The sequence below is a fragment of the Pleurodeles waltl genome, chromosome 5, assembly GCF_031143425.1.
Source record: "Pleurodeles waltl isolate 20211129_DDA chromosome 5, aPleWal1.hap1.20221129, whole genome shotgun sequence".
Lineage (NCBI taxonomy): Eukaryota > Metazoa > Chordata > Amphibia > Caudata > Salamandridae > Pleurodeles > Pleurodeles waltl.
In genome coordinates, this window is record NC_090444.1 from 838293409 (window position 1) to 838315139 (window position 21731).

The window sequence follows — 21731 nt, forward strand, 5'->3', positions numbered from 1 at the left end:
GTCCCATGTCGAGATGTTGGATGCAGGCAGTTTGTTTCAATGGATTTATCCACCAAGCCTTGGTTCAAGTGAGGTCGCAGTGTGCGTCAAAATGGCACTGCCTGGGCCCAGAAAGGACCTGGGAGCCTAAACTCGGACTGAGGAGGCAGAGGGGGCTCCCAGCACTGGAGAGAGCCCACAGAAGAACAGGCAGCACCCATGGGAGTCCCAGAACATGGGGACAAAAGAGGTGCAAAACGCAGTTGGAGCAGCACAACAAACGAAGGTCCCACGCCACCGGAGAACAACTCAGTGAGTCACAGGATGGAGTGCTGGGGACCTGGGCTACACTGTGCACGAAGGAATCTTGGAAGAAGTGCACAGAAGCCTCAGGAGCTGAAGAAGACGCAGTTCACAGGGGTACTGTCACAGCACAGGGAGGCAAGCTCTTACCTCCACCAAATTAGGGCAGGTGGACCTTAGGACAGTCAGGGTCACGTCGGTCCACCACCTGTGTTCCAGAGAGCACGCTCGTCACTGTGAGAGGAGTCCAAGGGTACCAGTCGTCGTCTATGAAGGTGCCTGTATGAGCATGGGAGTGACTCCATCACCCCACGGGGGATTTCTTCAGTCCTTCTGGTGCTACCCCTCCCATGCCTGTAACACCTATTTCCAATGGGAGAGGGTGACACATCCCTCTCCTAAAGGAAGTTTATTGTTCTGCCTTCCTGGGCTTGTATGAACTCCTTATGGGTACCAAAAGAAATGCTGCAGCCCATAATGATCTCCTGGATCCCCAATGCTCTGGGTGCCTAGGTACCATATAATAGGGACTTATAAGGGGGGTCCAGTGTGCCAATCAAAATTGGAATATGGAGTCACTAAACTGTAGTGACAAATTTGTTACAGAGAGAGAGCATAAGCACTGGAGTTCTGGTTAGCAGAACTCCAGTGACACAATCAAGCATACTGACAACACACATAGGCCACAAACTATGAGCACAGGGGTCCTACCTAGCAGGATCCCAGTGAGACAGTAAAAACACACTGACAAATAAGTCTCAAACTATAAGCTCTGGGGTCCTGGCTAGCAGGATCTCAGTGAGACAGTAAATAAACACACTAACAAACAGGCAAAAAATTGTGGTAACTATGCTAGAAAGAGGCTACTTTCTCACATCGGGGTAGGTATGTTTTTAGAGTGGGTGGTGGGGGACAGGGTTGTTATGTTTTTAGGGTCGGATGGGGCAGGGTAGTTATGTTTTTAGGGTGGGTGGGGTGTCAGGGTAGTAGTGTTTTTTGGGTGGGTAGTGGGGGGGGTCGGTGTACTTGGGATTCTAGGGTGGGTGGGGGTGGGGTAGTTATGTTTTTAGGGCGGGTGGTAGGGGGTCATGTTAGTAGGGGTCGGGGTAGTTATGTTTTTAGACCTTTGACATTGCTATTGCTTTTTAAGTCTCACTTAGAGCCAGCTTTTGGTGTCTCACCAGCCTTGTGCAACGAAAATGAAATTGTAAATAAACAATACATACATATACATCCACTCAGGGGCATTCGGACAGCCATCTTATTCTTTTGGCCTGTTCAAGTGTCATTCACGTTTTTTTCTGTACATGACAGCATACATTATGAACCAATTAGCTTACTTAAGGCATCGGCTGTTTTGGAATTTTCCCTGATCACATGTTCACATCCACCTGAAAATATTATGGGGCATATTTAAGTATAGTAGCGCTGCACCTAGTGTAGCGCCACTTTCCTTGCGCTCCTTAGCACCCCCCTACCTCCACCATGTGTGCACCGTATCTAAGATATAGCGCACCAAGGCACAGGGTAGGGGGCAATAGAGTCATTTGTATTGATGTACTCTGCAGGAGTAGCATCAAAATATTGGCCCTACTCCTAAAACGTACATAAATAATGGAAGCCCCCATTTTACGCCTGCTCTGCAAAAATTGTGCAAGGATTTTGGCATCATTGGGTCACATTATTGTAAAAAAAAAAGTGACGCTATTGTGGCGTAAGGTGGTGCTAGGGGCTTATAAATAGGCCCCTCTGTGTCAATACTACTGCTGAAGGGTGAAGCCGGTGTGCCAATCACTGCAGTGGTTCATGTTTTACCTTTTTACAATGTTACAGTATATTCTGGCCACCTTTACAAGATGGCATTTAAAATGTTCCTCCTTTAGTGATATTATTTCTACTGAATGTGCTCACAATCAAAAATTGTAAAATAAAAATGCTTAATTTCCAAGTTCACTCTTGTTGCTTTTGACAACGCCTTTTTTATAATATAGCTAGTAAACGTGTGGACTGATGTAGGTAGGCACATTCCAAATTATATAGCACAATTCTTCAAACCTTTGACAAGAACTATATTTTGTTATCAGTCACATTTCGCCTGGGAAGCTTCTCATGTTTATGTTCTTAAGAAGACTATATTATCAGAAACCTCAACTGTGGAATGTGATATAAGTATTTTTTGCACCATGAAAATTAATGTTAATTAAGTTCAGTGGTTTTTCTTGTCATAGTTTTGTTGCTGATGTTGGCAAATGCAAGTAAGAAAGCCTCCATGAAGACAAAAAAAACAAAACAATGTAAGTGTTCGAATTTATGGTGATTATATTTGTTGGTGGATGCATTTCTCTTTTCTTTTATCCCAGGCGGTACTGGCATGTTTAAACTAGTCAGTATTCAAATTACCAACATACCCAAATGTCAGTCTGACTTGCCTCAATTAAACCGGTAATGTCATTACAAAAACAGAAAATATGCTTATGCATCAAAGAAGTTGAACAGCACAAAGGCCCTCATTACAACCTCGGGGGTCTTCGGCTGCGGGCGCCAGAATACCGCCAGAAGGTATGTCTGGCTCCCTATTTCGACTTTTCTGCTGGGCCAGTGGACGGTAACAGTGTTGGGGTTATGGCTGGAGGGCGTGATATGGTTATGCGCGATGGGGCTATGCCTGGGGGCCCCTGCACTGCCCATGCCAAGTGCATGGGCAGTGCAGGGGCCCCCAGGGCCCCCCGAAATCCCTTTACAGCCAGCCTTTCCATGGCAGTGTCTACCGCCATGGACAGGATGGCGGTAAGGGGAGTCGAAATCCCCAGGGCTGCGCTGCTTGCAGTGCTGCCCTGACAGATTACCACCACCGGGACCGCCATGGCGGTATACCACTGGTCCTGGCGGTATTACCGTGGTGGAAGCGCCACAGTCTAAATGAGGCAGGCAGTACCGCCAGCTTGTTGGCGGTACTACCTCCACAAAAGCCCTGGCAGTCACCAACCGCCAGGGTTATAATGAGGGCCAAAGTGTCTTTAAAATAAAATTGCGCTTGGAAGTATCTCAATTGTAGATCGCGTTCATTATAGAACAGTTTGGATTTATCACTGCTAATCTGCTATGGCATACATATTTAACTTCTTGTTTGGCAAACAAAAACATTCACAAAAATTGTCTGATCAGCATACATGACAGTGAACAATCTAAACCACGACGGTTTCTTTTGACTGTCTTCAACAAGTGATGGTGAAACAAATCTCCTTCTATGATCTGCTCATGTTCATTCTCAGGAAGGGTTCTCAGCTTCGTTCACCAAGCACAATTTTGGATCTTCAATTGTTCAGAAAAAATGAGTGGTCAGTCAGGTGTTGCAATAATGCGGTTTGACTGAAACAGTCCACTCAAGTTCCTCACTTGTAGGGCAGGAATGAAATTCTCACACTGAATGTAAAACATTCTGAGGAATAATGAGCGCAGAAGAACCACATGAATTCGACGCATTCTAGTTTTCAATAAAATGGTTAGCACAGCCTTCTTTACTACCTGCTAAAACACATAATCCAAAAAGCATTAATCAATTGAATTAATCTTAACGGCCTAATTAACCAGCAGAACAAGAAGCAACATGTGCAAGGAAGCATCTGGCAAATAGTTGGTGCAACCTGAACACCAATTTTTTGCGAACTACTTGTAATTTTGCAATGTGATCTACATACCAATAGATCACATCGCCAAATTCCCATTTGCAAGGGTTGCAGAATGACCTGTCTTTAATGAGTCAGTCACTATTCACTACCCACCTGAAACTGGTAACTAATACAGGAATGGTGGGTTACAGGCAGGATTTCAACCATCTCAATAACCTTAGCAAAAGAGGTGCTGCTTTAAAAAACGGTGTTTCGTGTCTCACAAGACACCAAAGAGCCAATGATCTTCTGCACAACTCCCAAATAAGCCTGAGGTTGCCTAACATAGTTAGCAGTAACAACTCAGCCTTTTTTTCCTGTTTAATTACTAGCATGTGTATTACCATGGAGTAGGGTCATTGTAGTGCTGTTATCCTTAAACAATTGCCAGCACCATTACAAGTATTGTGACAATTGCTTCTCTACAGCAACAACCAAGGCCAGACTAGGAACCAAAAGCAGCTTTGCCAGCCCAGCATCATATTGCAAGGTGCAGTTATAATACTGCCCAGTTGGGATGGAGGAAATAAAGGCAACAAGAGTATGTTTTTAAGCAGTACTATTTAGCTAAAAAGGCATCATCTGTACTGGCATTTCTGTACTGAAGTAATTGAAAAAAACCACCACTTGATTAACTGCCACAGTATCTGGGAGCACTATTTATCAATGTCAGTGAATCAAACATGCTAATGAGAACATTGTGTGCCATAATAAAACTCGGTGTATACTGTAGTGAAATACATTTGTGTCACAGCAGAGGATTACATAATCTAGTGCATATATCAGTACAATTCCCCTACGAAGTGAATGAAAAAACATAGGCCTAAAGGCAGTGGTTGCTGGTGAAGTTTGAAGGTGATGGGGCATAAAATGACATCCTGAATTTGTCTGGGTGGGAGCTGGAGGCAAGCACGACTCTCCGAGAGTGGTTCACTGATTTTCTTCCCCTAGAAAATATTTTAACAATGTGGTATAATGGTACATTTTCAAGCACAATTTCTTTAATAAAATGAGCAAGAGTCTCTGACTCTCGTCTATAACTCATGTAGAAGGCCTTCATCTGGTATAGCCCTTGGTAGTGGCCTGTAATGCTATCGCAATTTAAGGGTATTCTTTTTAAGAGCATGCTAATTATTAGCATGAGTTTTGTTAAGACTGACATTAGTGAGTGAGAACTTTCTTTTTTATCTGATGCTAAAATATTTAAACTAGTGTTAGTTTAAAGTGCAATCTGTGCTTCTTTAGGAAGGATGTAGTTAATTATTAGTTAGAAGTGTTCTATCAAACCACGATCTACAATTAAGAACTTTTGTGTGTTTTATAATGGGTGCATAACAAGAAATTGGTCATCCCACATAGCTCTTCGTTGAGATCTTGAGCACATTTAACAGAGAAAATGAGCACTCGGATATTACATCTTACAGAAAGCTGAATATATTGCATTGGACAAAAAAGCCTTTACACAAAGCACAATCCTCAGCATAGTGGGACATTGGGTATGAGCAAACAACACAGGTATATGTATGTTTTACGTAGATTGGTTCTGGTATACATAAACATATTAGAAACGTTTCTGTTACTGCTAAAGAGCAATCACCCTAGGAAGATGGCCCATTGCAGTGAAGCAGGACAGCAAGCATATTATTGCTTAATTAACAAAATTTCCTGCTGCAGCATTGTTTCTGCATCAGGCATTTCTTAAAGACAATATGCACTTCTGGAACAGAAATATCTTCTGTTCTGTTTGATATGATATTCATTTTGTAGAGTGCAAGGTATGCCCAAGGGCGTCTTGGTGCTAACATCTGAATAATAAGAAATCCTGCAATGAAATTGAATAATCATGGCTACATAGAGAATCAGAATAGCCATGGTCTGAGAAGTTTCTGAATTTTTTTTTTTTTTACTGGTTTATAAGGAAGAGAGGCCGCTGATTCTAAAGTTCGCTAGTCAAAATGTAAAACCTCTGGCACCCCGTGAGATGGTTTGAATTCTTGATACCTTGACAGATTTTGAAGTTGCTGATCGAAGACTTCTTCCTGGGACATTCCAGCAGAGCTTATTCCTAAGGTAATCAGGGCCTCTGTGGTGGAGTGCTTTGTGTGTTAAGCACAGAGCCTCGAAAGCCACCCTTGTTTTTTTACTGCAAGCCAGTGGAGCTCCTCTAGGGCTTTTGACACTGAGTCAAGTCAGATTTCTTGATGTTTTTTAGTCAGAAATACTGCGGCATTTTGTACTCTCTGCAATTTCTTGAGGACAGCCTGCTGCATGTCCAGGTAGAGAGCACTGCAGTTATCCAACCACAATAAGACCAGAGAGATCATACCAGTTTTCTGGAGGTCTGCAGGGAGAAGGGGCAGAATCTTTTTTAGAATTTTTAACTGGTAAAAACAGATCGAAATTAGATTACTAATGATTTGGTCAGAAAAGGTGAGTTTACTATCAAATATTATCTCAAGATTCCTTACTTTAGGAATCGGGTTAAGAAGAGAGCCTAGGCTCTGTGTCCACCAAGTAGCACTCGAAATGGTGGTGTCCCTCCTGAAGAGGAGTACCTCAGTTTTTCTAGAGTTCACCTTGAGACAGTGGTTTCCCATCTAGATAACCACTGCTCGCATACAGTGTTGAACGTCAATGCTGCCTCCTCAGTGTCACTGCTGATAGATACCACAATTTGCATATTGTCTGCTTAAGAAATGATGGAAAAGCCAAAAGATCTGATGAGTTTCACAAGAAGAGCCATGTAGATATTAAATAAGGTGGGACTAAGCGAAGACCCATATGGAACACCGCACGGCAAGGAGAAGAGATTGGAGACAAAATCCCCTAGTGTAACTAGTTGCTGTCCTTCCAACAGGAAGGCGCAAAGAAGGTCATAGGCTGACCAGGCTCACTCGCAGGAGGGAAAAGGGGCGGCGCAGCACTTAGTGGAGGGGTGGACCAAAAAAACTTACCTTTGTGCTGTGCCACTCCACTGCTCCATCCACTCTGTCTTGCATTTTCAAAAACAGGCTCCCAGCCTGTCCTGAGGCCAATCCTGACACTGCTCAGAGCAGCGTTAGGATTGGCTGGGAGCACCCAGCCAGGGTGCTTCATGGCAGACTGGGAGCCTGTGCCTGCTCCCTCCAGCCCGGCAACACAGTGCCGGGCTGGAGAGAGCCCCTTGTGCATGTGAGTTTGGCCATTCTGAGACGGCTGGCCAAACATATATGCACACTGAGGGGGAGTGATGTGCACTCCCCCTCTGTCACGCCTGTGGCCCCACACCTTTTATGGTAGAAACATAATAAACATAGTTTATTATGTGTTTACTATAGTTTATGTTCCTGCTATGAATGTTTTGCTGCTGGCGGTGGGGGGGGGGGGGGGGCAACGCTCCACCGCCATAGCAGAGGAGCCACCCCTGAGGCTGACCAACCTATCCCTATTTCTGCAATTCTTTGCTTCAGGACCAAGTGGCTTCAGGTGTCAAAGGCTGCAGTTAGGTCCAACAGGGCTACCGCAGACTTGCCTCCAATGTCCCTGATTCCCCTTAATTTATCTGTGGGTACTAAAAGAGCTAACCCAGTACTATGGACATTTCTGATGCCAAATTGGGCTTCATCCAAAATCTTGTTGTGGTCCAGGTGTTCAAATGTTTCTCTAGGATTTTAGTGGTGAAGGGAAGACAAGAAATAGGATGATAGTTCTTCTTCTTTTTGGGATCTAATGTGGATTTTTGAGCAGTTGCAAGATGTTTTTTGCTTTTTTCCACTCTAAAGGGAAGACACCTGTGTTGATAACCTGGTTTAGTAAAGAAGTAAGGAGGGGGAACTGTATCTACTATCCCATGACATATTTTCGGTCAACCGGAGTTCGATGGCATGACTGATTTGGTGAGTTTGATCCGGTCTGACACTCTTACAGTGGAGAGAGCAGGAAAACTGAGAGGCTTAGGTTGGTTCAACTTCACTGATTCATAACCATTGGCGTGAGCTAGAACTTGTTACATTTGTTATAGCATTGAAAGCCCCATATACTGATTCCTCCTTCTCCTTGTGAAGGCATATTATTTGTTTACTTTCCAAGGGTGCTTTCAAATTGTCTGGGAAGCCTATCTGGTGTCTCTACACACTTATATAAACTAGATTTATGACTCCAAACATCATTAAGATGATGGATGGAGGTTACCAGAAAAAAGTTAATAAAGCACTGCGACCAGTCATTAAAATAGTGTTGCCATAATTAGAAGGAAAAATAGCACGTATGAAAAACAGTAAATAAACACAGATGTGTTTATTTGTTCATATGACTGAACACATTCACACACCACTTTATTTGAAAACCTGTGAGCACATTGGCTGATCAATGATTGAGTTATATAGTGAGTGGGCCATCCAAAGATTTGAGGTGATCTGTGATGTCTTATGGCACCAAAAATGGTTCTTTGCTTTTGGCATTTTAAAACATTATTTTTGACACAAAAAGAAATGATCCAAAACAGCACATCCACACTTAGTCCAAAATTGTGATAAATCATACCTCTGTGCTATTATTCTCAGCTTCTTTCTTCCAGGGATCAGTGTTACTCAGTGGCAGAAAAATAAAAATCAACATTCTTAATTTCTTTTATTTAGTCAAAACAGATGGTGATTACTCTTTCTTAAAACATAGCTAGCTTCGGCAAAAGTTTACAATGTTGAAAGTGCTTACTTGCATAAACCAGAATATTTATGTAAGCTGGCATTTTAATCAATCACTTCCTTCACATGCATGTTCTTATATACGAGCAGATACATTTGAGTGATATTTATCTTTGGAGCTCACAATGGTCCCCTTTTATTTTTTTTCAAATTACACTTTGCCTGCTCCAGGACTTAACAAGACAGCCTGAGCACACTCCCAGGCCAGAGAGACAGCAGCTGTAGAAGAGCAAACAGAGATAGTGCACTGTAGAAGGCTGGTCTGGCTTGTAGTGGGTACCAGAGGTACTTACACCTTGTGCCAGGTCCAGTTATCCCTTATTAGTGTAGAAGAGGTGTTCCTAGCAGCTTAGACTGATAGAAGGTAGCTATGGCAAAGCAGTTTAGGCTGAACTAGGAGACATGTAAAGCTCCTACTATACCACTGGTGTCATATGCACAATATCATAAGAAAACACAATACACAGAGTTACTAAAAATAAAGGTACTTTATTTTTATGACAATATGCCAAAAGTATCTCAGTGAGTACCCTCAGTATGAGGATAAGTTATATACACAAGATATATGTACACAAACCAAAATTATGCAGGTAATAGTAAGAAAAGTAATGCAAGCAGTGTAGAATTACAGTAGATTGCAATAGGAGAATATAGGTATAGGGGCAACACAAACCATATACTCCAAAAGTGGAATGCGAACCACGAATGGACCCCAAACCTATGTGAGCTTGTAGAGGGTCGCTGGGGCTGTAAGAAAACAGTGAGGGTTAGAAAAATAGCCCACCCCAAGACCCTGAAAAGTAGGTGTAAAGTGCACCTACTACCCCCAGAGAGCACAGAAGTCGTGATGGGGGTTTCTGCAGGAAGAACAAACACCAGCAATGCAACAACAGTGGATTTCTAGACCTGAGTACCTGTAAGACAAGGGGACCAAGTCCAATAGTTGCGACAGTGTCGAGAGTGGGCAGGAGCGCAGGAAATGCCAGCTGAGGGTGCAAGAAAACTGCCATCGGATGGCAGAAGCTTGGAGTTCTGCAAGAAAGAAGAGAGCTAGGGACTTCTCCTTTGGAAGACAGATGTCCCACGTCGCGATGAAGCTTTCAGAGGTGTTCCCACGCAGAAAGACCGCAAACAAGCCTTGCTAGCTGCAAGGGTCACGGTAGAGGTTTTTGGGTGCTGCTGTGGCCCAGGAAGGACCAGGATGTCGCCTTTTGCAGGAGGAGACAGAAGGGGCGCTCAGCAACTCAGAGAGCCCTCACAGAAGCAGGCAGCACCCGCAGAAGTACTCCAACAGGCACTTGGAAGAAGAGTGAACCGGAGTCCACATGAAGTTACCAAAGGGAGTCCCACGACGCCGAAGGACTACTCAGAAGGTTGTGCACTGCAGGATGGAGTGCTGGGGACACAGGCTTGGCTGTGCATAAAGGAAATCCTGGAAGAGTGCACAGGAGCCGGAGCAGCTGCAAATCACGCGGTACCAAGCAATGCAGTTTGGCGTGGGGAGGCAAGGACTTACCTCCACCAAACTTGGACTGAAGAGTCACTGGACCGTGGGAGTCACTTGGACAGAGTTGCTGAGTTCCAAGGACCACGCTCGTCGGGCTGAGAGGGTACCCAGAGGACCAGTGATGCAGTCTTTTGGTGCCTGCGGTTGCAGAGGGGAGATTTCTTCAGAGATCCTGGTGCAGGGAGGAGGCAGGCTACCCCCAGAGCATGCACCACCTCAAAACAGTCGAGAAAGCAAGCAGGATGAAGCGATACAAGGTTGCTAGTAGTCGTCTTGCTACTTTGTTGCGGTTTTGCAGGCGTCCTGACCAGTCAGCGGTCGATCCTTTGGCAGAAGGTGAAGAGGGAGATGCAGAGGAACTCTGATGAGCTCTTACATTCGTTATCTGGTGAGATCCCCAAAGCAAAGATCCTAAATAGCCAGAAAAGGAGGTTTGGCTATCTAGGAAGGAGGATTGGCTACCAAGAGAGGTAAGAGCCTATCAGAAGCAGCCTCTGACGTCACCTGCTGGCACTGGCCACTCAGAGCAGTCCAGTGTGCCCCCAACACCTCTGATTCCAAGATGGCAGAGGTCTGGGACACACTGGAGGAGCTCTGGGCACCTCCCCTGGGATGTGCAGGTCAGGGGAGTGGTCACTCCCCTTTCCTTTGTCCAGTTTCGTGCCAGAGCAGGGGTGGGGTATCCCTGAACCGGTGTAGACTGGCTTATGCAGAGATGGGCACCATCTGTGCCCATCAAAGCATTTCCAGAGGCTGGGGAAGGCTACTCCTCCCCAGCCCTCACACCTATTTCCAAAGGGAGAGGGTGTTACACCCTCTCTCAGAGGAAGTCCTTTGTTCTGCCTTCCTGGGCCAGGGCTGCCTGGACCTCAGGAGGGCAGAAACCTGTCTGAGGGGTTGGCAGCAGCAGCAGCTGCAGTGGAGACCCCGGAAAGGCAGTTTGGCAGTACACGGGTTCTGTGCTAGAGACCCGGGGGATCATGGGATTGTCCCCCCAATACCAGAATGGTATTGGGGTGACAATTCCATGATCTTAGACATGTTACATGGCCATGTTCGGAATTACCATTGTGACGCTATACATAGGTAGTGACCTATGTATTGTGCACACGTGTAATTGTGTCCCCACACTCACAAAGTCTGGGGAATTTGCCCTGAACGATGTGGGGGCACCTTGGCTAGTGCCAGGGTGCCCACACACTAAGTAAATTTGCACCCAACCTTCACCAGGTGAAGGTTAGACATATAGGTGACTTATAAGTTACTTAAGTGCAGTGGTAAATGGCTGTGAAGTAACGTGGACGTTATTTCACGCAGGCTGCACTGGCAGGCCTGTGTAAGAATTGTCAGAGCTCCCTATGGGTGGCAAATGAAATGCTGCAGCCAACAGGAATCTCCTGGAACCCCAATACCCTGGGTACCTCAGTGCCCTATACTAGGGAATTATATGGGTGTACCAGTATGCCATTGTAAATTAGTAAATTTAGTCACTAGCCTATTAGTGACAAATGTGGAAAGCAGAGAGAGCATAACCACTGAGGTTCTGGTTAGCAGATCCTCAGTGAGACAGTTAGACATCACACAAAGAACACATATAGGCCACAAACTTATGAGCACTGGGGTCCTGGCTAGCAGGGTCCCAGTGACACATAAGAAACATACTTACAACATAGGGTTTTCACTATGAGCACTGGGCCCTGGCTAGCAGGATCCCAGTGAGAGTGAAAACACCCTGACATATACTCACAAACAGGCCAAAAGTGGGGGTAACAAGGCTAGAAAGAGGCTACTTTCTCACATGCACTCACAAAATCATTGCTTGAATTCCACATGATGACAGAAAGTCTGTCGGACGTCTCGCTGCATAGAGCATGATGCTCATCTGTTTGACTGAACTCTGCAGTGCACAGAGCTGCCCTCGAAGCAAGGCTTTCTGACCCAACCCACCCTGTAATGAGTTGTGAAAGGGTGGGACAGCTGAGACTTCAGTCCTTGATTGACTCAAGCCCCTGGTACAGCAGGGCTTAAAGCCGAAGTACCCATGACTAACTTCATCATACACTCTTCAGGAGGTGGAGCTCAGTTCACAAGAGTATTGCTGTGCTAGGCTGGTGGCATCACAGGTCACAAAGCTGTGTGAATGCCAGTCAGGAAAATGCATTGACAACTCAGATTGCTGTAATGAGCATCTGCGCATTACAAAGTCCGAGCAGTGTTCACAAGGAACACTGCGAGCAAGTGCAATCCTTAGACAGCACAAGTATGATTGTAGCTCTATTTTACAATCACATTAAAAAGAATAAAAAGAAAGGAATTGTGACTTTGTTGGAAAATGTTAGCAAAAAGGAAGTAGCATTGCTCTTTACTATAATATTCCACTTTTTTAAATTTTCCATACTGCCTATTTCAAGTAGATTCGTGCATGCTCATAGAATTTGCTTAGAAGAAATAGGTGGAATGCTTTTATTATTATCAGTCACTGGTAATTACTTTGACTGCATTCCAGTCTGACCACACTATCCCACCCCTCTTGCTCTTAGCAGCTCTCTTCAACTTTGATGCCTACATCTGCCAACGTCATCGTCTCTTCTCTGCCTCCCCATTAGTGACCGTGAGCGTGTACATATTAAGGATCCATTCATTCCTGCAACTCTGTGGAGAGCAATCGGGGGAGGGGTGATGGGGTGCTCTGGTGCAACTAGAGCTGTACTTTGAGGGGGCTAACACTTTGCATAAAAGGGCAGAGCCATCATCAGAGGCTGAGTCAAAATTATTTGTGAGTATCCCCTCACCGTTCTCATACAGTATGTAACATGAACTGTATTTTTCATACAACATGTAGAGTTTATTTAATTTTGAAGTGCTCTAGACCAGTATGACTTGCATGAGCATAACAAATAATGTTTACAGTGGGTTTAGGATTCTTGCTGAAGAAATGTACACATAAGGAATCACATATGTTGCATTCTAAGACACATTGATCCTGGTGACCTCGCTGATGGTGGACTTTTGGGTTCTTGTTTTAGAAGACATTTGGGTGCCTTCCCCATTACATTTTCCAGCATACAACAATTTTGTTGTATTTTCAGGATATAATTGTAGTACAGTAGGCAACTCCCTTCAGCACAAATTAAGCATCATGTGTGTTGTTCTCTCACAGCACACACTATATACCCAAGCAAGCAGCATAGTTACGACAACCAGTAGCAGCAAAATATTAATTTGCAACAACTTTTTCAAAAATATTTGTCATTATTCCATGAAGAAAAACTAAGCTGCAACATTCTTTTTTCAAATCCCATAATAACACAATTTCAATAGAATTTTTGTGTGAGGCGTGATACCAGCAGAACTAGGTTCTTGCTTAAATAATTTCTAAATTCATTAACCTGACTATTAGTAGGAGTGGTTGAGCTACTAAGAAATAGAATTTAAAGGGCTATTTGTAGGAAAGTACCATCTTGCCTGGCATGTTACCCCCATATTTCACTGTATATATGTTGTTTTAGTTGTATGTGTCACTGGGACCCTGCCAGCCAGGGCCCCAGTGCTCATAACTGTGCCCTGTATGTGTTCCCTGTGTGATGACTAACTGTCTCACTGAGGCTCTGCTAACCAGAACCTCAGTGGTTATGCTCTCTCTTTGCTTTCCAAATTGTCACTAACAGGCTAGTGACCAATTTCACCAATTCACATTGGCATACTGGAACACCCTTATAGTTCCCTAGTATATGGTACTGAGGTACCCAGGGTATTGGGGTTCCAGGAGATCCCTATGGGCTGCAACATTTCTTTTGACACCCATAGGGAGCTTTGACAATTCTTACACAGGCCTGCCACTGCAGCCTGAGTGAAATAACGTCCACGTTATTTCACAGCCATTTACCACTGCACTTAAATAACTTATAAGTCACCTATATGTCTAACCTTTACCTGGTAAAGGTTGGATGCTAAGTTACTTAGTGTGTGGGCACCCTGGCACTAGCCAAGGTGCCCCCACATCGTTCAGGGCAAATTCCCCAGACTTTGTGAGTGCGGGGATACCATTACACGCATGCACTATACATAGGTCACAACCTATGTATAGCGTCACAATGGTAACTCCGAACATGGCCATGTAACATATCTAAGATCATGGAATTGTCTCCCCAATGCCATTCTGGCATTGGGAAGACAATTCCATGATCCCCCGAGTCTCTAGCACAGATCTGGGTACTGCCAAACTACCTTTCCCAGGGTTTCACTGCTGCTGCTGCCAACCCCTCAGACAGGTTTCTGCCCTCCTGGGGTCCAGCCAGGCTTGGCCCAGGAAGGCAGAACAAAGGACTTCCTCAGAGAGAGGGTGTTACACCCTCTCCCTTTGGAAAAAGGTGTCAGGGCTGGGGAGGAGTAGCCTCCCCCAGCCTCTGGAAATGCTTTGATGGGCACAGATGGTGCCCATCTCTGCATAAGCCAGTCTGCACCGGTTCAGGGATCCCCCAGCCCTGCTCTGGCGCGAAACTGGACAAAGGAAAGGGGAGTGGCCACTCTCCTGACCTGCACCTCCCCTGGGAGGTGCCCAGAGCTCCTCCAGTGTGCTCCAGACCTCTGCCATCTTGGAAACAGAGGTGCTGCTGGCACACTGGACTGCTCTGAGTGGCCAGTGCCAACAGGTGACGTCAGAGACTCCTCCTGATAGGCTCTTACCTGTGTTGCTAGCCTATCCTCCTTCCTATGTAGCCAAACCTCATTTTCTGGCTATTTAGGGTCTCTGCTTTGGGGAATTCTTTAGATAACGAATGCAAGAGCTCATCAGAGTTCCTCTGCATCTCTCTCTTCACCTTCTGCCACGGAATCGACCGCTGACTGCTCAGGAAGCCTGCAAAACCGCAACAAAGTAGCTAAGACGACTACTGTAACCTTGTATCGCTGATCCTGCCGCCTTCTCAACTGTTTTCCTGGTGGTGCATGCTGTGGGGGTAGTCTGCCTCCTCTCTGCACTAGAAGTTCCGAAGAAATCTCCCATGGGACAACGGAATCCTCCCCCTGCAACCGCAGGCAACAAAAGAACTGCATCACCGGTCCTCTGGGTCTCCTGGGTCTCAGCACGACGAGCGTGGTCCCTGGAACTCAGCAACTCTGTCCAAGTGACTCCCACAGTCCAGTGACTCTTCAGTCCAAGTTTGGTGGAGGTAAGTCCTTGCCTCCCCACGCTAGACTGCATTGCTGGGTACCGCGTGATTTGCAGCTGCTCCGGCTCCTGTGCACTCTTCCAGTATTTCCTTTGTGCACAGCCAAGCCGTGGTCCCCGACACTCTAACCTGCAGTGCACAACCTCCTGAGTTGTCCTCCGGCGTCGTGGGATCTCCTTTTGTGACTTCGGGTGAGCTCCGGTTCACTCCTCTTCGTAGTGCTTGTTCCGGCACTTCTGTGGGAGCTGCCTGCCTCTGTGAGGGCTCCCTATCTTGCTGGGCGCCCCCTCTGTCTCCTCACGCAATTGGCAACATCCTGGTCCCTCCTGGGCCACAGCAGCATCCAAAAACCCTAACCGCGACCCTTGCAGCTAGTAAGGCTTCTTTGCCGTCTTTCTGCATGGGAACACCTCTGCGTGGGACATCCATCCTCCAAAGGGGAAGTTCCTAGTCCTCTTTGTTCTTGCAGAATCCACAGCTTCTACCGTCCAGTGGCAGCTTCTTTGCATCCTAAGCTGGCATTTCCTGGGCATCTTCCCAATCTCGACTTTGTTGCGACTCTTGGACTCTGTAGGAAAGTACCATCTTGCCTGGCATTTTACCCCCATTTTTTACTGTATATAAGTTGTTTTAGTTGTATGTGTCACTGGGACCCTGCCAGTCAGGGCCCGTGTGCTCATAAGTGTGCCCTGAATGTGTTACCTGTGTTATGACTAACTGTCTCACTGAGGCTCTGCTAACCAGAACCTCAGTGGTTATGCTCTCTCTTTGCTTTCCAAATTGTCACTAACAGGCTAGTGACCAATTTCACCAATTCACATTGGCATACTGGAACACCCTTATAATTCCCTAGTATATGGTACTGAGGTACCCAGGGTATTGGGGTTCCAGGAGATCCCTATGGGCTGCAACATTTCTTTTGACACCCATAGGGAGCTTTGACAATTCTAACACAGGCCTGCCACTGCAGCCTGAGTGAAATAACATTATTGTTATTTCACAGCCATTTACCACTGCACTTAAGTAACTTATAAGTCACCTATATGTCTAACCTTTACCTGGTAAAGGTTGGGTTCTAAGTTACTTAGTGTGTGGGCACCCTGGCACTAGCCAAGGTGCCCCCACATCGTTCAGGGCAAATTCCCCGGACTTTGTGAGTGCGGGGACACCCTTACACGCATGCACTATACATAGGTCACTACCTATGTATAGCGTCACAATGGTAACTCCGAACATGGCTATGTAACATGTCTAAGATCATGGAATTGTCATCCCAATGCCATTCTGGCATTGGGGAGACAATTCCATGATCCCCCGAGTCTCTAGCACAGATCTGGGTACTGCCAAACTACCTTTCCCGGGGTTTCACTGCTGCTGCTGCCAACCCCTCAGACAGGTTTCTGCCCTCCTAGGGTCCAGCCAGGCTTGGCCCAGGAAGGCAGAACAAAGGACTTCCCCAGAGAGAGGGTGTTACACCCTCTCCCTTTGGAAAAAGGTGTCAGGGCTGGGGAGGAGTAGCCTCCCCCAGCCTCTGGAAATGCTTTGATGGGCACAGATGGTGCCCATCTCTGCATAAGCCAGTCTGCACCTGTTCAGGGACCCCCCAGCCCTGCTCTGGTGCGAAACTGGACAAAGGAAAGGTGAGTGGCCACTCCCCTGACCTGCACCTCCCCTGGGAGGTGCCCAGAGCTCCTCCAGTGTGCTCCAGACCTCTGCCATCTTGGAAACAGAGGTGCTGCTGGCACACTGGACTGCTCTGAGTGGCCAGTGCCAACAGGTGACGTCAGAGACTCCTCCTGATAGGCTCTTACCTGTGTTGCTAGCCTATCCTCCTTCCTAGGTAGCCAAACCTCATTTTCTGGCTATTTAGGGTCTCTGCTTTGGGGAATTCTTTAGATAACGAATGCAAGAGCTCATCAGAGTTCCTCTGCATCTTTCTCTTCACCTTCTGCCAAGGAATCGTCCGCTGTCTGCTCAGGACGCCTGCAAAACCACAACAAAGTAGCAAAGATGACTACTGCAACCTTGTATCGCTGATCCTGCCGCCTTCTCAACTGTTTTCCTGGTGGTGCATGCTGTTGGGGTAGTCTGCCTCCTCTCTGCACTAGAAGTTCCGAAGAAATCTCCTGTGGGACGACAGAATCCTCCCCCTGCAACCGCAGGCAACAAAAGAACTGCATCACCGGTCCTCTGGGTCCCCTGGGTCTCAGCACGACGAGCGTGGTCCCTGGAACTCAGCAACTCTGTCCAAGTGACTCCCACAGTCCAGTGACTCTTCAGTCCAAGTTTGGTGGAGGTAAGTCCTTGCCTCCCCACGCTAGACTGCATTGCTGGGTACTGCGTGATTTGCAGCTGCTCCGGCTCCTGTGCACTCTTCCAGTATTTCCTTTGTGCACAGCCAAGCCTGGGTCCCCGACACTCTAACCTGCAGTGCACAACCTCCTGAGTTGTCCTCCGGCGTCGTGGGATCTCCTTTTGTGACTTCGGGTGAGCTCCGGTTCACTCCTCTTCCAAGTGCCTGTTCTAGTACTTCTGCGGGTGCTGCCTGCTTCTGTGAGGGCTCCCTCACTTGCTGGGTGCCCCCTCTGTATCCTCATCTAAGTGGCAACATCCTGGTCCCTCCTGGGCCACAGCAGCATCCAAAAACACTAACCGCGACCATTGCAGCTAGCAAGGCTTGTTTGCGGTCTTTCTGCGAGGAAACACCTCTGCAAACTTCTTCACAACGTGGGACATCCATCCTCCAAAGGGGAAGTTTGCAGCCCTCTTCGTTCTTGCAGAATCCACAGCTCTACCATCCAGTGGCAGCTTCTTTGCACCCTCAGTTGGCATTTCCTGGGCATCCGCCCAATCCCGACTTTGTCGCGACTCTTGGACTTGCTCCCCTTGTTCCACAGGTACTCTCGTCCGGAAATCCACTTTGGTTGCATTGCTGGTGTGGTCTTCCTTGCAGAATTCCCCTATCACGACTTCTGGGCTCTCTGGGGAATACAGGTGCACTTTATAACCTACTTTTCAGGGTCTTGGGGTGGGCTATTTTTCTAACCCTCACTGTTTTCTTACAGTCCCAGCAACCCCCTACAAGCTCACATAGGTTTGGGGTCCATACGTTATTCGCATTCCACTTTTGGAGTATATGGTTTGTGTTGCCCCTGTACCTATTTGCTCCTATTGCAATCTATTGTGACTACACATTGCTTGCATTACTTCCTTTTGCTATTACTGCATATTTTTGGTATTGTGTACATATATCTTGTGTATATTTGCTATCCTCAAACTGAGGGTACTCACTGAGATACTTTTGGCATATTGTCATAAAAATAAATTACCTTTATTTTTAGTATATCTGTGTATTGCGTTTTCTTATGACATTGTGCATATGACACCAGTGGTATAGTAGGACCTTTGAATGTCTCCTAGTTCAGCCTAAGCTGCTCTGCTATAGCTACCTTCTACCAGCCTAAGCTGCTAGAAACACCTCTTCTAAACTAATAAGGGATAACTGGACCTGGTACAGAGTGTAAGTACCACTTGGTACTCACTACAAGCCAGGCCAGCCTCCTACAAATCTGAAGAGGACCCACAGGAGAGACCCTAAATAGCCCTGAGAGGGGGATTGGCTACTGTTGGAAAATGGGTTACTGGTAAGGGCAGGTAGGTACCTACACTTAACAACAAGCCACTAACCTCCAATAAGGTCCAGTTAGGTCTCAGTAAATTAATCCCCGCTCAACCCTTGGTAGCTTGGCAACGAGCGTCAAGGCTTAACTTAGGAGACAGAGAGTAAAGCATTCAAATATCACAAAACAGTAATTAAATAAAACACAGGAAACAGTTTAAAAATCCAAAACCAGTTTATAAAGATAGATTATATTGTTATCTTTAAAATGACACCAAAAAGAATAAAATCAGATAAGGGGAACCGGAGATATGAATTTTTAAATATATATTTTTTTTTTTAGCGCCTAGAAACAAAAAGCGCCAATCGGGTCATCTGGTTCCACCTCGACCGGGGCAAAGTCAAAGTTTCAGGCCGACCGCGATGGAGCCCTGCTCGGCTACAGGCCGCAGGAGGCCTTGGTTAAAAGTTTACCTTCACACTTAGGGGCATATTTATACTCCATTTGCGCCGGAATTGCGTAGTTTTTTTTTACGCAATTCCGACGCAAAACGAACTCCATATTTATACTTTGGCGTTAGACGCGTCTAGCGCCAAAGTCCATGGAGTTTGCGTCATTTTTTAGCGTGGAAACCTACTTTGCGTTAATGAGATGCAAGGTAGGCGTTCACGTCTAAAAAAATTGACTCCGAGGCATGTGCGCTGTATTTACACTCCCGGGCAAAATTCACGCCCGGGAGTGGGCGGGTCAAAAAAAATGAAGTACGGCCGCTTTTGCGCCGTTTTTTAGCGCCTGGAAAAGGCAGGCGTTAAGGGACCTGTGGGCTCTGAAGGAGCCCAGAGGTGCCCTCCCATGCCCCAAGGGACACCCCTGTCACCCTTGCCCACCCCGGGAGGACACCCAAGGCTGGAGGGACCCATCCCAGGGACATTAAGGTAAGTTCAGGTAAGTCATTTTTTTATTTTATTTTTGTGGCATAGGGGGGCATGATTTGTGCCCCCCTACATGCCACTATGCCCAATGACCATGCCCAGGGGACATAAGTCCCCTGGGCATGGCCATTGGGCAAGGGGGCATGACTCCTGTCTTTGCTAAGACAGGAGTCATTTCTATGGGGGTTAGGAGTCGGAAAAAATGGCGCAAATCGGGTTGAGGCGAAAAATTTGCCTCAACCTGACTTGCCCCATTTTTTGACGCCCAAGACCCATATCCCCCTACGCCGGCGCTGCCTGGTGTACGTCGTTTTTTTCCACGCACACCAGGCAGCGCCGGCGGCTAACGCCGGCTAACGTCATTGATTAAATACGGCGCCCGCATGGCGCTTCAGAATGGCGTTAGCCGGCGCAAATTTTTTTGCCGCAAAACTGCGTTAGCGCAGTTTTGCGTCAAAAAGTATAAATATGGCCCTTAGTCTCTTTTTCGAAGATTTTCTTCAGCGGGACGAACCTGCCAGTCCAATCTGACCTCCTGGAGCCCTTCTCCGGATATTCGATGCTGGAATCCTCGATGGAGATTTTTACCTTTGGACTTAGTCGTTTTTTCGAGGTGAAAATCCTTCGACCGGGGTAAACCTGGATCTTGATCCGACGTCCATGGACCCCTCCTCGGATACGCTGGCTGGGCGGTCCCAGTCAACTTTTTACCTTCGGACTTAGGGGGTGATTCTCACCCTGGCGGGCGGCGGGAGGCCGCCCGCCAGAGTTCCCCCCTCCAAAATACCGCTCCGCGGTCGAAAGACCGCTGAGGGTATTTTGGGTTTTGCACTGGGCTGGCGGGCGACTGCCAAAAGGCCGCCCGCCAGCCCAGTGCAAAACGGCCTTCCCACGAGGACGCCGGCTCAGAATTGAGCCGGCGGAGTGGGAAGGTGCGACGGGTGCAGTGGCATCCATCGCGTATTTCAGTGTCTGCAAAGCAGACACTGATATACAAAGTGGGGCCCCCAGGGGCCCCACGACACCCCATACCGCCATCCTGTTCCTGGCGGCTCTGCCACCAGGAACAGGATGGCGGTATGGGGTGTCAGAATCCCCATGGCGGCGCAGCGAGCTGCGCCGCCATGGAGGATTCTACAGGGCAGCGGAAAACCGGCGGGAGACCGCCGGTTTTCCCTTTCTGGCCGCGGCTGAACCGCCGTGGTCAGAATACCCTGTGGAGCACCGCCAGCCTGTTGGCGGTGCTCCCTCCAACCCTGGCCCCGGCGGTCAGAATGACCCCCTTAGTCTCTTTTTCGGAGATTTTCTTTACCGGGATGAACCAGCAAATCAGGCCGGGTCATGGTTGGCCAAACTTCTCCAAACTTCTGGGGCTTCTCCCAGGTGTCCTTTTAAGGTTCTTTTGGGGTCCACAGCTCACCCCCAAGGGTCCAGAAGTTCTGAGATGGTCCTTGGAGGGTGCGGACTACAACTCCCAGAATGCACCTGGCGCAAACTCCTTTTCGGCCACTGGACAGTGGTCAGCTGGTCGCTTTCTTCAGGAGTTGGTGCAGGGGACTCTGGATAGCAATTTCTCACCTGTAGCAAACAGGGAGTTCCTCCTTGAACCAGTTGAAGCCAGGCAAAGTCCTTCTTGTGGTGAAGCCCAAGTGTGCAGCTGGTGCAGTCCTTCTGAGTGCACGTTCCAGGTGCAGGCCAGGGGTCCAGCAGGGCAGTCCTTCTTCTTCTGTTGTTCTTCCTTGTTGGATGTGGTAGGGAACAGAGGTGTGGGTGCAGGTCTGACAGTTTTATCCTTGCTCCTGGGTGAAAAGCAGGGGGATCCTGGTTCTCCAATCAGGTGCAGGGTCCTTCCCCCTGTGATGACCACTT

General features: G+C 47.2%; 1 protein-coding gene across 7 annotated transcripts in view; it reads left to right on the forward strand.

The window, feature by feature from the left end:
- The window catches only part of VIT (vitrin), a 1755407-nt gene that overhangs the window by 263319 nt on the left and 1470357 nt on the right, over window positions 1–21731 (forward strand). For all 7 annotated transcript variants that reach the window (XM_069234891.1, XM_069234890.1, XM_069234889.1 and 4 more), the window contains one exon: window positions 2511–2576. In XM_069234891.1, coding sequence (XP_069090992.1) covers window positions 2511–2576 — 66 coding nt within the window. The remainder of the gene's footprint in view (window positions 1–2510; window positions 2577–21731) is intronic.